At 39.5% G+C, this 15040-nt stretch overlaps 1 protein-coding gene across 1 annotated transcript in view; it reads right to left on the bottom strand.

The window, feature by feature from the left end:
- helq (helicase, POLQ like) overlaps nt 1-14981 on the bottom strand; it is a 59703-nt gene extending 44722 nt beyond the window's left edge. Inside the window, exons 1-4 of the mRNA XM_059965324.1 lie at nt 14097-14981; nt 10685-11456; nt 4539-4717; nt 2431-2631 (exon numbers count right to left, since the gene is read on the bottom strand). Coding sequence (XP_059821307.1) covers nt 2431-2631; nt 4539-4717; nt 10685-11456; nt 14097-14285 — 1341 coding nt within the window. The 5' untranslated portion in view covers nt 14286-14981. The remainder of the gene's footprint in view (nt 1-2430; nt 2632-4538; nt 4718-10684; nt 11457-14096) is intronic.
- Between the last annotated feature and the right edge of the window lie 59 nt (nt 14982-15040).

Here is a 15040-nt window from a genome sequence, read left to right as displayed (position 1 = left end):
ATGAAGTTCTAGATCCTCCATCAAGGAGATGCATCTGCCCCGTATCCAGTTTATCTAGCTCTGTCAAAATCTTGTAAGTTTCAAAGAGAACCCCTATTATTTTGCCAAACTCCAATGAATGCAAGCCTTACTGACTTAACCTCTCCATACATGATGGTTCTGTCATCAATCTGGTAAACATTTGCTGCACTTCTTCAATGGCAAGTTTATCTTTAAGTTGAAAAGATCAAAACTTCAGACAATGCTCCAAACTTATGGTCTCACTAAGGCTCTATATAATTGTAATAAGATATTATTCTTTCTGCATCTAAAAATTCTTTCAATTAAGCTACTATGCTTTATTAACTGCTTGCTGTACCTGAAAGTTTGCTATCAATGATTGGTATCGGATAATAAGGTGCCTTAGCATAATAATATTTCCTGACTTGTTGCTAAATAATTAACTGTCTTTCTTTTTATCTAGTGTAAAGTGTAAAGCTTTCTATTTAATTGCATCATGGTATAGCTGCTACATATTTGCCCACTCAATCAACATGTCTAGATCACCTTGAAGCCTCTTTGCATTCATGTCATAATCCCACCCAGTTTAATATCATTGGTAAACTTGTATTTTGCTCCTTTATCAAAATCATTTACGTATATAATGTATATCATTTATGTATATAATGAATAACTGGGGCACAAGCACTGATCTCAATCATGCACTTTCAATCAATTCCCCACTCATTCAACTTTTGCACCAAGGCAAGTTATAATCAATTAACATTCGTACCTTTTGGATGCACCAGAGCACCCAGGGGAAATCCAAGCTGTCACTGGGATAATAAAAAACTTCAACACATAATGAGGTCAGGACAGAATACTGCTGTGAAGTAGAAGCTCTACTATCTGTACCACCAATGGATCTACACAGCTCCGGTGACATGGGTTCAATATCAACTTTCAGTATCAATATAGAATTTGTACATTCTCCTTTAAGTCTGTCGGTTTGCCCCAGATGCTCTTTGTTTTTCTTCCACTTCCAAAAGAAATGCTGTAGCCACTGAAAATTGCTGCAGGTTTGTAGAGTGGTTATTGTATTGGGGAAGTTGATGGAGAAGAGGGGTAAGAATTAAAAACGGGATTAGTGTAAATAGGTGTTTGATGGTTGGTGTGGGCTCAGTGAGCTCAAGGGCCACTTTCCAAGCTGCAGGACCCTTTCACTTTACAAATGGCATTGCTTTGCCACTGATCATAAGTTCTATTTAATAAATATAATGGGCGTAATGCCTAGCAATGAAGGAAATTTGCCCAGGAGTGAGTGAGTGCACAATACACGTGTAACTGTAGTGCTAATTAACTCAGTAAAATGGTTATAAAATAGAGGCAGGAACAAGCTACTTTGCTGCTTGAGCCAACTCCACTGTTCAAAAAGATCATGGACCCCCTCCCCCCACCACCTTATCAGTTACTCATTTCTGCATTAGTCCCACATTTCTCTATTTTCTTGGTATCTAAAAGTCTACTGATTCAGTCTTTAATATACCCAGTGACTGAGTGTCCATTGCCCTCTCGTGCAATGAATTTCAAAGATTCATTAGATCTGGGTAAAGAAAGTTCCTCTGATCACAATCCTGAGCTGTTATTATGACACACTTACACACCTTAATCCAGCAGAAACATTATCCCTGTATTTACCTGATCAGGACCTGCAAGAATATTCTACATTTCATCTTTCATTCTTCTAAAATCAAGAGTATAACCCCAAACAACTTAACCTATTCTCATAGAACAGACCAGCTATACCAACAATCAATCTGACTGCACATCACAACTAAAGCACATCATTCCTTAGGCTAGAAGGGTAAATATATAAAGATAATACTTCTGGTGTCATCTCACCAGTGCCCTGTATAAATGTATTAAAACCATATAATAAATTGACCACACGAATAAGACAAGACATCATCAAGATTACACAAATTGGATCTCAACAGCAGTTTCTGCTTTTTTGTGACCACAAATAAAAGGTTAAAAGGGAGATTGAATTGTAGTTAATGTGACTTCATACGAGTGAAAAACAATGAACTAGATTTCCAATGGAAAGTACAAGCTAGTACAAATTTTAAAATTATATGTGCTTGCCCTAATGATCATTGGTCCAGTAACACATCGTTAACAACCTACTTCTCCAAATGAGGATGAGATGTTTTTGCAGAATCCTTCATTCAAGTGTTAAGAAGCCTGCTTACAGGAACTCTAAAATGGGTGATTAGAACTGAGACTTCTAATTGTACTGTTTCCCTCTGAAAAAAAGTTGCCCTGCTGCGTTTGTATGAAGCGTAGCTGAAACCAAGTTATATATGGAAAATTGAATCTGCATTAGTCCTACTACACCACCATTTTGTTTTATCTTTGGATTCTTTAAGATAAATCAGTCAGCAAACTTACCTCATCAACCACAAGAAGACCCAAAGCATTAATCCTTTCTGTTTCTATTAGGGAATTCACTAAACTGTGGGCTTTCTCAATCGTTGCAATATACAGAGAATTCTTCTTTCTTCGCTTGATTGGTGGGAACCTGCCTTTAGCTCCAGCATACTCTTCCACTAAGAAATTACATTCTATTCCAAAAGCTGAAAGATCTCGCACCTAAAGGAAATGAACATTGTTGCTTTTAATTCAACAGGTTATTAAAACAACAGAATTCCTTTCTCAAATTTTACTGACCCTGGTTACATGAATTCAATGGACTACTACAGGTCTGAGGTTATTAGTCTCGAAACAAACTCTCAGACACGGCCCATAATGTTTGGACGAACTATGCATCTGGATGATAATTAAGATTTGCATTTGAACTAAAGTTTATTGACTGGTGTACCATCACAAAGAATATGTTTTATTCACTGTTCTCCAACTTATTTATTCCAACAATCATGTAAATACCCATGAAAAGGAGTCTTGGTATAAACATTTTTTTGTATATCAACAATAATATTATCTGCAACAGGGTTAGGTTACAATTCAAAATATAACTAACTCTGGTGTACATTACTTTACATTAATAAGCAATTTTTGGCAATATTTACACAAATTCCATGATCAAAAATCAATTTCTGGCCATGACAAAATGAAGACATGCATGATCACAGCAATTATAGACAATAGATAATAGGTGCAGAAGTAGACCATTCGGCCCTTCAAGTCTGCACTGCCATTTTGAGATCATGGCTGATCAACTACTATCAATACCCGGTTCCTGCTTTGTCCCCATATCCCTTGATTCCCCTATCCATAAGATACCTATCTAGTTCCTTCTTGAAAGCATCCAGAGAATTGGCCTCCACTACCTTCTGAGGCAGTGCATTCCAGACCCCCACAACTCTCTGGGAGAAGTTTTTCCTTAACTCTGTCCTAAATGACCTACCCCTTATTCTCAAACCATGCCCTCTGGTACTGGACTCTCCCAGCATCTGGAACATATTCCCTGCCTCTATCTTGTCCAATCCCTTAATAATCTTAAATGTTTCAATCAGATCCCCTCTCAATCTCAATTCCAGCGTGAACAAGCCCAGTCTCTCTAACCTCTCTGCGTAAGACAGTCCAGACATCCCAGGAATTAACCTCGTGAATCTACGCTGCACTTCCTCTACAGCCAGGATGTCCTTCCTTAACCCTGGAGACCAAAACTGTACACAATACTCCAGGTGGGGTCTCACCAGGGCTTTGTACAAATGCAAGAGGATTTCCTTGCTCTTGTACTCAATTCCCTTTGTAATAAAGGCCAACATTCTATTAGCCTTCTTCACTGCCTGCTGCATTTGCTCATTCACCTTCAGTGACTGATGAACAAGGACTCCTAGATCTCTTTGTATTTCTCCCTTATTTTATCCCTGTATTTTCTCTACATTGCTCAGATAATAATCTGCATTCCTGTTCTTACTCCCAAAGTGGATAACCTCACATTTATTCACATTAAACGCCATCTGCCAAGTATCTGCCCACTCACCCAGCCTATCCAAGTCACCCTGAATTCTTCTAACATCCTCATCATTGAGAATTCATTGGAGAAAATCCTGAATTATCTAAAATTTTAACTCCCATTCTCCCTGACATCAATGGAACAAATGACCGACATCATAATTCAGGTAAGTGGGCTCAAACTGTGTTTATTGGTAACGTATCAGATTCTAGTACCAACGCTTGGTCACTCAAAATATTCTTTATAATTATACAATATGTAAAACATTAATTTATTGACCAACAACTACAATAACGATCTTTACTATTTTAAAATCAAAGTAGATTTCTTCAATAATTTGAAAAGTGGGATGTACTTTAATAAGAACCCCCGGGCTAGGTCCTTTAAGACCCTCTGACATTAATGCAATAGACTATTTTCAGAAAGTTAAAAAAATTCAGAATATGCAGCACAATTGACAAAACTATGGTGTGTTATACAACTGCCATAAACTGAACAGAATTCCTAATATTCCTCACCTTCATTTTAATTCCAATTTTAAATATAAAATTGTTAGTTACTGAAAAATTTTCCTCACCTTCTCCTGGACAATAGCCACATATGGCAAAATAAACAGTGCATCTCTTTTCCTGCACAGTAGCTCCTGCATGATCAAAACTTCTGCAACCAATGTCTTCCCACCACTTGTTGGCAGAGAATAAATAAGATTTTTTCTTTCTTGCACAGATTTTAATGTCAGGCAAGCATGTTGCCACTCTGTGAAGTTTGAGAATAAAAAGAGTTTTTTTTTATTATAAACAATGTTAAAACTAAGTCAATATTCAGTCTAATTTGTACTCATTCAGCTATATGTCATTTTGTAAAAAAGTTTAATTCTATGAAAAAGTGTAATAATAAAATCATTTACAAAACTGGCAAATGAAATAAAATTTTCTAGAATATTCTGATATAGTGTATTAATAAAAACAAGATGTTAAGAAAGAAAGTAGGTCAGAAATTATCAAAAATTATCATTAATATAAAATGCTGTATTAATATATTATCCTAGTCTTTATCTCATTTGTAAATGCCACAAGTGTATGAAAATAAAATCAGCAGTAGGAAATGATTGCTGAGTGAGTACTGTTGAGTTAAAATTATTTACTGGTAAAGTATAGCTATTGCATTACCTGATTAACAAATTTCCTAACCAACAATTTTGGAAATTAATTCGTTAGAGGCTTTATCCAAGCCAGACAAAGCTGACAAAACTATTGTGATAAAGCATAATAAGCCAGAGAGGCACATCATGGAAAAAGGTCCCTTCAGCCAACTGGTCCACACTGACTGAGATTTCCATCTAAGCTAGTCTTACCTGCACTTGGCCCACATCCTCTGAAAGTTTCATAGAAACACAGAAAACCTACAGCACAATACAGGCCCTTTGGCCCACTAAGTTGTAGTGAACATGTCCCTATCTTAGAAATTACTAGGGTTACGCATAGCCCTCTATTTTTCCAAGCTCCATGTACCTATCCAAAAGTCTCTTAAAATACCCTATTGTATCCACTTCCACCACCATTGCTGGCAGCCCATTCCACGCACTCACCACTCTCTATGTAAAAAACTTACCCCATACATCTCCTCAGTACCTACTCCCAAGCACCCTAAACCTTTGCCCTCTTCTGGCAGCCATTTCAGCCCTGGGAAAAAGCCTATCCACATGATCAATGCTTCACATCTTCTTATATACCTCTCAGGTCACCTCTCATCCTCCTTCGCTCCAAAGAGAAAAGGCCGAGTTCACTCAACCTGTTTTCATAAGACATGCTTCCCAATCCAGGCAACATCCTTGTAAATCTCCTCTGCACCCTTTCTATAGTTTCCACATCCTTCCTGTAGTGAGGCGACCAGAACTGAGCACAGTATTCCAAGTGGAGTCTGACCAGGGTCCTATATAGCTGCAACATTACCTTTCAGTTCCTAAATTCAATTCTATGATTGATGAAGGCCAATACACCATATGTCTTCTTAACCACAGAGTCAACCTGCACAGCTGCTTTGAGCATCCTATGGACTCAGACCCCAAGATCCCTCTGATCTTTCACGCTGCCAAGAGTCTTACCATTAATACCACGTCAAACTTTTCGGGGTTAAAATCCATCTGCCACTTCTCAGCCCAATTTTACATCCTATCAATGTCCCGCTGTAACCTCTAACTGCCCTCCACACTATCCACAACACCTCCAACCTTTGTGTCATCAGCAAACTTACTAACCCATTCCTCCACTTCCTCATCCAGATTATTTATAAAAATCACAAAGAGTAAGCATCCCAGAACAGATCACTGAGGCACTCCACTGGTGACCGACCTCCATGCAGAATATGACCTGTCTACAACTACTCTTTGCCTTCTGTGGGCAAGCCAGTTCTGGATCCATAAAACAATATCTCCTTGGATCCCATGCCTCCTTACTTTCTCATTAAGCCTTGCATGGGGTACCTTATCAAATGCCTTGCTGAAATCCATATACACTACATCTACTGCTCTTCATCAATGTGTATAGTCCCATCTTCAAAAGATTCAATCAGGCTCGTAAGGCATGACACAAGGAAATCTGCAGATGCTGGAAATTTAACCAACACACATAAAATGCTGGTGGAATGCAGCAGGCCAGGCAGCATCTATAGGGAGAAGTGCTGTCGATGTGACTAACTGAAAGGAAAGATAGTAAGAGATTTGAAAGTAGGAGGGGGGAGGGGAAAATGCGAAATGATAGGAGAAGACCGGAGGGGGTGGGGTGAAGCTGAAAGCTGGGAAGGTGATTGGCAAAAGGGATACAGAGCTAGAGAAGGGAAAGGATCATGGGACAGGAGGCCCAGGGAGAAAGAAAGGGGGAGGGGAGCACCAGAGGGAGATGGAGAACTGGCAGAGTGATGGGCAGAGAGAGAAAAAACAACTAAATATGTCAGAGATGGGGTAAGAACGGGAGGAGGGGCATTAACGGAAGTTAGAGAAGTCAATGTTCATGCCATCAGGTTGGAGGCTACCCAGCCGGTATATAAGGTGTTGTTCCTCCAACCTGAGTGTGGCTTCATCTTGACAGTAGAGGAGGCCATGGATAGACATATCAGAATGGGAATGGGACGTGGAATTAAATTGTGTGTCCACTGGGAGATCCTGCTTTCTCTGGCGGACCGAGCGTAGGTGTTCAGCGAAACGGTCTCCCAGTCTGCGTTGGGTCTCACCAATATATAAAAGGCTACACCGGGAGCACCGGACGCAGTATACCACACCAGCCATGAGGCATGACCTACCCTTACCAAAGCCATGCTGACTATTCCTAACCACATTATACCTCTCCAAATGTTCAGAAATCCTGCCTCTCAGGATCTTCTTCAACTTAACAACCACTGAAGTAGGACTCACTGGTCTATAATTTCCTAGGCTATCTCTACTCCCTTTCTTGAATAAAGGAACAACATCTGCAACCCTTCAATCCTCCGGAACCTCTCCCATCCCCATTGATGATGCAAAGATCATTGCCAGAGGCTCAGCAATCTCCTCCTTCACCTCCCGCAGTAGCCTGGGGTACATCACATCCGGTCCCAGCAACTTCTCCAACTTGATGCTTTCCAAAAGCTCTAGCACATCCTCTTTCTTAATATCTCCATGCTCAAGCATTCAGTCTGTGGCAAGTCATCACTGCAATCATCAAGATTCTTTTCCATAGTGAATACTGAAGTAAAGTATTCATTAAGTACCTCTGCTATTTCTTCCAGTTCCATACACATTTTCCCACTGTCACACTTGATAGGTCCTATTCTCTCACGTCTTATCCTCTTGCTCTTCACATACTTGTAGAATGTCTTGGTGATTTCCTTAATCCTGCCCACCAAGGCCTTCTCATGGCCCCTTCTGGCTCTCCTAATTTCCTTCTTAAGCTCCTTCCTGTTAGCCTTATAATCTTCTAGATCTCTAACGTTACCTAGCTCTCTGAACTTTTCGTAAGCTCATCTTTTCTTCTTGACTAGATTTACTACAGCCTTTGTGCACCATGGTTCCTGTACCCTACCATAACTTCCATCTCATTGGAATGTGCCTATGAGGAACTCTACAAATATCCCCTGAATATTTGCCACATTTCTTCCGTACCTTTCCCCGAGAACATCTGTTCCCAATTTATGCTTCCAAGTTCCTGCCTGACAGCCTCATAATTCCCTTACTCCAATAAAATGCTTTTCTAACTTGTCTGTTCCTATCTCTCTCCAATAGAATTATGATCACTATCTCCAAAATGCTCTCCCACTGAGAGATCTGACACCTGACCAGGTTCATTTCCCAATACCAAACCAAGTACAGTCTCTCCTCTTGTAGGCTTGTCTACATACTGTGTCAAGAAACCTTTCTGAGCACACCTAGCAAACTCCACCCCATTTAAACCCCTTGCTTTAGGGATATGCCAATCGATATTTGGGAAATTAAAATCTCCCACCATGACAACTCTGTTATTATTACATCTTTCCAGGATCTGTTTCCTTGTCACTATTGGGTGACCTATAAAAAACACCCGGTAAAGTTATTGACCCCTTCCTGTTCCTAACCTCCACCCACAGAGACTCTTCAGACAATCCTTCTATGATATCCACCTTTTCTGCAGCTGTGATACTATCTCTGATCAACAGTGCCACGCACTTTTGCCTCCCTCTCTGTCCTTTCTGAAACATCTAAAACCGGCACTTGAAGTAACCAATCCTGTCCCTGAGCCATCCAATTATCTGTAATGGCCACCACATCATAGCTCCAAGTACTGATCCACACTCTAAGCTCATCCGCTTTGTTCACAATACTCCTTGCATTAAAATAGACACATCTGAAATGACCCTTCTCTATCACCTGCTTATCTTCCCTCACACCCTGTCTCCAAGCTTTCTCTATTTGTCAGCCCACAGCTTCTTCCCCAGTCTCTTTAGTTCGGTTCCCACCCCCACAACAATTCTAGTTTAAACTCTCTCCAGTAGCCTTAGCAAACCGCCCCACCAGGATATTGGTCCCACTGTGATTCAAGTGCAACCCATCCTTTTTGTACAGGTCACACCTGCCCCAAAAGAGGTCCCAATGATCTAGAAATCTGAATTCCTGCCCCCTGCTCCAATCCCTCAGCCACGCATTTATCCTCCACCTCATTCTATTCCTATTCTCACTGTCATGTGGCACAGGCAGTAATCTCGAGATTACTAGCTTTGAAGTCCAGCTTCTCAACTTCCTTCCTAACTCCCTGTAGTCTGTTTTCAGGACCTCTTCCATTTTCCTACCTATGTCATTGGTACCAATATGTATCACGACTTCTGGCTGTTCTCCCTCCCACTGCAGGATATAGTGGATGCAATCTGAAACATCACTGACCCTGGCACCTGGGAGGTAAAGTCCCCTATCACTTCTGCCTTCCTCTTCCTTTCCCTACCCTTCTGAGGCACAGCCACTGTTGCCTCCTCCAGGTAGGCTGTCCCTCCGGAACATAACAGGAGTATTTATTGTTCAGGGGGACAGCCACAGGGGTACTCTCTAGTACCTGACTCTTCCCCTTCCCCCTCCTGATTGTGACCCATTTATCTGTCTCCCATGGCCCTGGAGTGACCACTTGCCTATAACTCCTCTCTATCACCTCCTCGCTCTCCCTGACTAGACAAAGGCCATCAAGCTGCATCTGCAGTCCCCTGACTCAGTCCCTAAGGAGCTGCAGCTGGACATGCCAGGTGCAGATACAGCCGTCCAGGAGGCTGAGAGACTCCAGGACTTCCCACATCTGACACCGAGCACAGAACATGGGCCTCACACACGCACTTCCTTTCTCCTATCAATACAGGCAAAACTACCTTGCCTCACTACTGCCTAAGCCTGTTGAGCCAAAGCCCTATCGTTCTGCTACCTCTCACTCCAATGCCCGCTGGATATGGCGGTCTTCTTTTCTCTTTGCATGCACTTGCTCAAGTACTTTCTAAATGTTGATGACGTACCTGCTTCAACCACAAATTCTGGCAGCTCATTCTACATAATGAACACTCTCGAGAAAAAGCTGCCCTATGCCCTTTTCTCTTGATTCCCCAGTCCAGGAAAAAATACCATGTGCATTCACCCCATCTATGTCTCTCATGATTTTGTACACTTCCAAGATCACCCCTCATTCTCCAGTTAAAAAAAGTCCCAACCCTTTTCCACAACTCATTCCCTCAAGTCCTGGCAGCATCCTCAAATGTCCTCTGCACTCTTTCCAGCTTTATGACATCGTTCCTATAGCAGAGTAACCAAATCTGAGCATAATATTCCAAATGCGGTCTCACCAGTAACATAACATACCAATACTTAATGTCTTGACTCATGAAGGTCATTATACCAAAACACTCTTCACCACCCTGTCCACTTGTGACGTCACCTTCAGGGAACCAGGTACTTGTTGTCCTAGGTCCCTACATTCTAGAACACTTCCCAAGGTCCTACTATTTACTGAGAAAGGCCTACTCACTTCAGTGACATGCAACATACAGGGTGCAACTTTAACCCCCGTCCAACTGCAACTTAATATCACTGAACCTTGTTAGCAGGTTATTTTGCCAATCTGACCAGTTTGCCTATACACTTTGCATTCTAACTCATTACTATTTACTAGAATGAGTTCTAGATCACAAGGTGCAAAAAGTTGTTCCTTTTATCATTCTATATTTAAAATTGTTTCCTTTATTTACCGTAAAGCTCTTTGATGCCTTTGATCTGGAATATCAAATCCTTAACTTTGCTTGGAAGTCCATAAAAAGGGCCCATATCAATATCTGAAGTAGCTTCAATAGTTTTCATTGCAACATTTATTTGTTCAGATAGGATAATCTCCTTCAACTGTTTACTCCTTGATAATTGTGGTGTTGGCGACTTAGCATTTTCAGTCATGACATTTTTCATCTGATCTTTGAGGCTTAGCTGCTTATGCGTTCCAGAATTTGTTGTCCTTGATTGGTTTTGAGCATTAAGATTTTGTATTCCTTTATTCAAGACCGAAGGATTGCTAAAATGGTCCTCCTCAATGCAGTTCAATGACTGGATGGCTTCTGGCTCTACGGTTTTGCTTTCATGTTTTACCAGTGGAGTGTCAAATTCCTCCATTAGTGCAAGCTGTGAGCTTGGTAATTCATCCAGTTCATCCATATTTCCAGCATGCAACACAGACAAAGTTTTAGAACAAAACTGTTCAGTTGTAATAGTACTTCTACTCCTACAGGCATCTTTAATTGATTCAACATCTTCTGTAAGTTTGTAAATATTATTCTCATCATTTTGTAAATTAAGCGTGCCAGAATTCTGAAATGTTATATGACCCAGAGTATTTTCCCCTTCATTATTCTTTGGACTTGAAGTACAAACAGAATGTTTTCTTTCTGAACCTTCAAACTGTGCCTGTAACCAGCTGTCATCTCCAAAACTATCATAGTCTCCAAAGAGGTCCACTTGACTGTCGGAGTCAACCTGGAATAACATAACATCTTAATTAAAATAGTACACACAAGCAAATCAAGTAATATATCAACAACACAAGCACTAAGTAAATGTTGGTGTTCACAATCTAAAACCTAGGTTATGTTATACTGCTATAGGTAATTGTACCATTAATAAGCATAAGGAAAGAGAAACATATTTTCTGTTTAGTACTCATATTTCTATTTGACTGATAAAAATTAAAATTGTAGTAACCAATGAATGCAAATAGGACTATACAGTCATAGACTGCTCACGTTGTCCTGTTCTTGCATCAGATACAGTAATCTGGCCTGAATTTTGTGGTCAATGGCAAAGGGACATTACTCATAAATGATCTCAAAATTTAGCAATCTAAACTGAGGATCTTGCTTTCCTTGATATCTACTGCTGCCTCTCCTTCATTCCCTTCACCAACACCTGCTCCCCAGAAAAAAAAGCCCTAAAAGAACTCTTGCGATGTCTGCCAAGGAGGCTAAGCTGTAAACACAATGAAGAGTTATACAACAAACAAAATGCATGTCAACTAACATTTTAAAATACTATATTTAGCATTACGTAATAAGCATTTAAACACGTACACAAGATTAAAGATGGGATAAAAATGTTACTTAAAACATTTTATCCCATTTTACTGCCTGCAGCGTAACAGACAGACAGACATACTTTATTGATCCCGAGGGAAATTAGGTTTTGTTACAGCCGCACCAACCAAGAATAGTGAAGAAATATAGCAATATAAAACCATAAATAATTAAATAAGTTAATCATGCCGTTTTCAGTTTTCAGTTTTCAGTACTCAGCTTAAAAATTTACATGCCATGGTACAAAATATTATATTCTTAGGCTGTTTTTAATTACAGAAAATCACAATTACATACAAGGTTACAGCATAACATTGCTTAAATAGCAAGAGAATCAATCACTGGGAACATTATCTTGATTTCCTCGTTTTGTGGCACTGGTACAGTCAGCTTCACAGCTTCATTATAAATAAACAGCAATACTTTTGGTTACAATTAAAGTCAATGGAAATAGCAAGAGTGTATAAAGGTCAATGGATACAAACAGCAACACATGAGCTTCAAGGACAAAGGGAAATTCCTTCATATTTTGCCTGTTTGATCCCTCCACCATAGTTTTTCCATGTTAAATTAATATTCTCATTTTAAAATGTGTGAAAATCTGTTATGCATAGTGCAGTTTCTCACTATCCCCAAACCAGATGCTGTAATCTCTGCATTATGAAAAGTACAAGGCTGTACTCCTTATAAGTGTGACAACATGAGACTTTAAAATCTGAGCTGATTATATCGTGTACCCTGATTCAACCTTGCTTCACCTTGCCTAAACAAAGATTTTTTTTTTACTTAACCTCATTAATTTTAAACTATGCAATTAAAAATTAACCAATTTACTATTCATTTTACACAATTTTGTAATGTCAGAATTCAACTCTTCCCCACAATGAAGTTTAACTATATTAAAAAAAAGCTGTAACTTGGTTTAAGAATTTGTAGTTAATTCTCTAAAAGCATTATAAAAACAGTGGAGAGATATTACATAGGTAAGCTATACTAAAAGTTGTGTTGATGGATATAACAACACACTCTAGAATACTTGTAGACATGGAGGGCAAGGTGGGAGAGTTCTCTGACAAGTTGGTTGGGTCTTAATAGTTCTCTTTAAAAGATGGGCACATTATAGAATTAAAGGTCCATCTTTACAGCAAAACAAGGTAGAAACAATTCTCAACACATACAACCCTTGTAATATAATTTTAATATTTTTCACTTACACCACATTTACATACTGTAAGTATATGCTTACAGTAACTCAGCTTTTCTTCTCTATATTTATTATGTAATTCATTGTACTGCTGCCATAAATTTCACAAATGTCACAACATATGCTGTTGATGTTAAACCTGATTGTGATTTGTATGTGTTTGGAGCAATGAAGTAGATTCAGTAGAGTGATTCATTTTACCCATAAAGGTGGCTCCCTAATTTCTCTGAACAATTACATCAAGATTTATATCTGTATTTATGTACATAGTTTAAGACAGTTAGATCAAGTATCACTATGTGCATTGTTGGATTTTGCTATTCAGACCTTGGCTGTTTGTCATTTCTATACAACTTAAAATATAAGTACGACCCATTAAATCATGGAATTTCTGCATTAAGATATTGTCGAGACAGTACTGTTTATAACGTGAACATTAGAATGTGAAATTTTAAAATCAGACATCCAGAGCTTTTCCACCAGTTCCATTCACTGATCTCCCTTCAAGTCTCCCAATTCACTGACAATAGGAGTAATTTAACAATCACAGGACATGGCAAACAGCCAGCTCATCGTTGAGATGTGGAAGGAAACAGAACAGAGAAAACTTGCAAATTCCATGTGTGATTACGATCAAACCTGAAGCACAGAAACAGTGAAGCTGTCCCATTTTGTAGTCGAATATACTTTGCTGTTCTACTGCGTCCTTATATTTAACATTCTGTTAGTTATTTCTATATTCCCAACATTTTCTTCTGTATTTGTTCAATATAGCCCTTTTGACACATGAAAATCCAAATCTCTTATCTACATCAAGCAAATCTCTGCAGTTTGCTGCGTTACCTGGTCCATATGGTCCTGGGCTACTAATGCTTCAAACTGCACGTCCTCCTTTTGCTTCTGAGTTATTTCAGAAACACTGATGCTCGTTTTCTTACTAGGTGGCAGGGTCTCCTTAACTTCCCTAACTCTCTTTCGCATGCAAACCCATTGATTATCATCTATATTCTCATCAGCCTCGCCCAAATCCATTTTAGAACATACATAAAGTCACAGCAGCTCTGTCTTGTTCTTTTGTATGTCAGGGGACATAAAGTCCACTTCATTCTGCAGCATCACCCCAGAAAACCCAATGTTGAAAATGTACTCAACTATTAAAGTTATAATTACACCCCCAAATATTTTTGAGCCTTAAAAAATCTACACGCGCTCATATCATAAAAGAAATCATAGCTCAAAAATCCTCCTGATGATCACAGGCATTAAAAGTATTCTAATTAGATGTTCTTAAAAAGTCCTTGTAGTTAAGTATCACCTTTCAAGTCCTTATCAGAAAGTAATTTTAGAACAAAAGACTTTTGAAAGTGAAGTCACTCTTTTAATACAAGAATCTGATCAGCGATTTACTCTATCAACACTTTCCCACAATATGAAAATAACTGACTGGCAGCTTACAGTTCACTCCCACACTTGCCACGAATAACCCCAAAATTCACCCACTCCCATACTTAATGCGCGCCAATAACCACTCCAAACTTCCGTAGCTCACCAGTGGCACCCTAAAGTTCACACTCACATTGGCAGTGTGCCACTAACACTAGAATGTTACATTCACACCTTTAATTTTCCCATATTCACACTCAATCTTAACGCCCTTACAGCAATAAACGGACGCAAACTGAGACAACACTCCACCTCCTACTAAGAGCCTGCTGCGCAGCTGCAACTACCGTCTAGACGTCATTTCCGGACTACAGCACTCCCCTCCCCAACTGGCCAACAGAGAC

The sequence above is a fragment of the Hypanus sabinus genome, chromosome 3 (assembly GCF_030144855.1).
Source record: "Hypanus sabinus isolate sHypSab1 chromosome 3, sHypSab1.hap1, whole genome shotgun sequence".
Lineage (NCBI taxonomy): Eukaryota > Metazoa > Chordata > Chondrichthyes > Myliobatiformes > Dasyatidae > Hypanus > Hypanus sabinus.
Note: the sequence above shows the minus strand (reverse complement) of the source record. Positions and strands in the feature narration are given on the sequence as shown.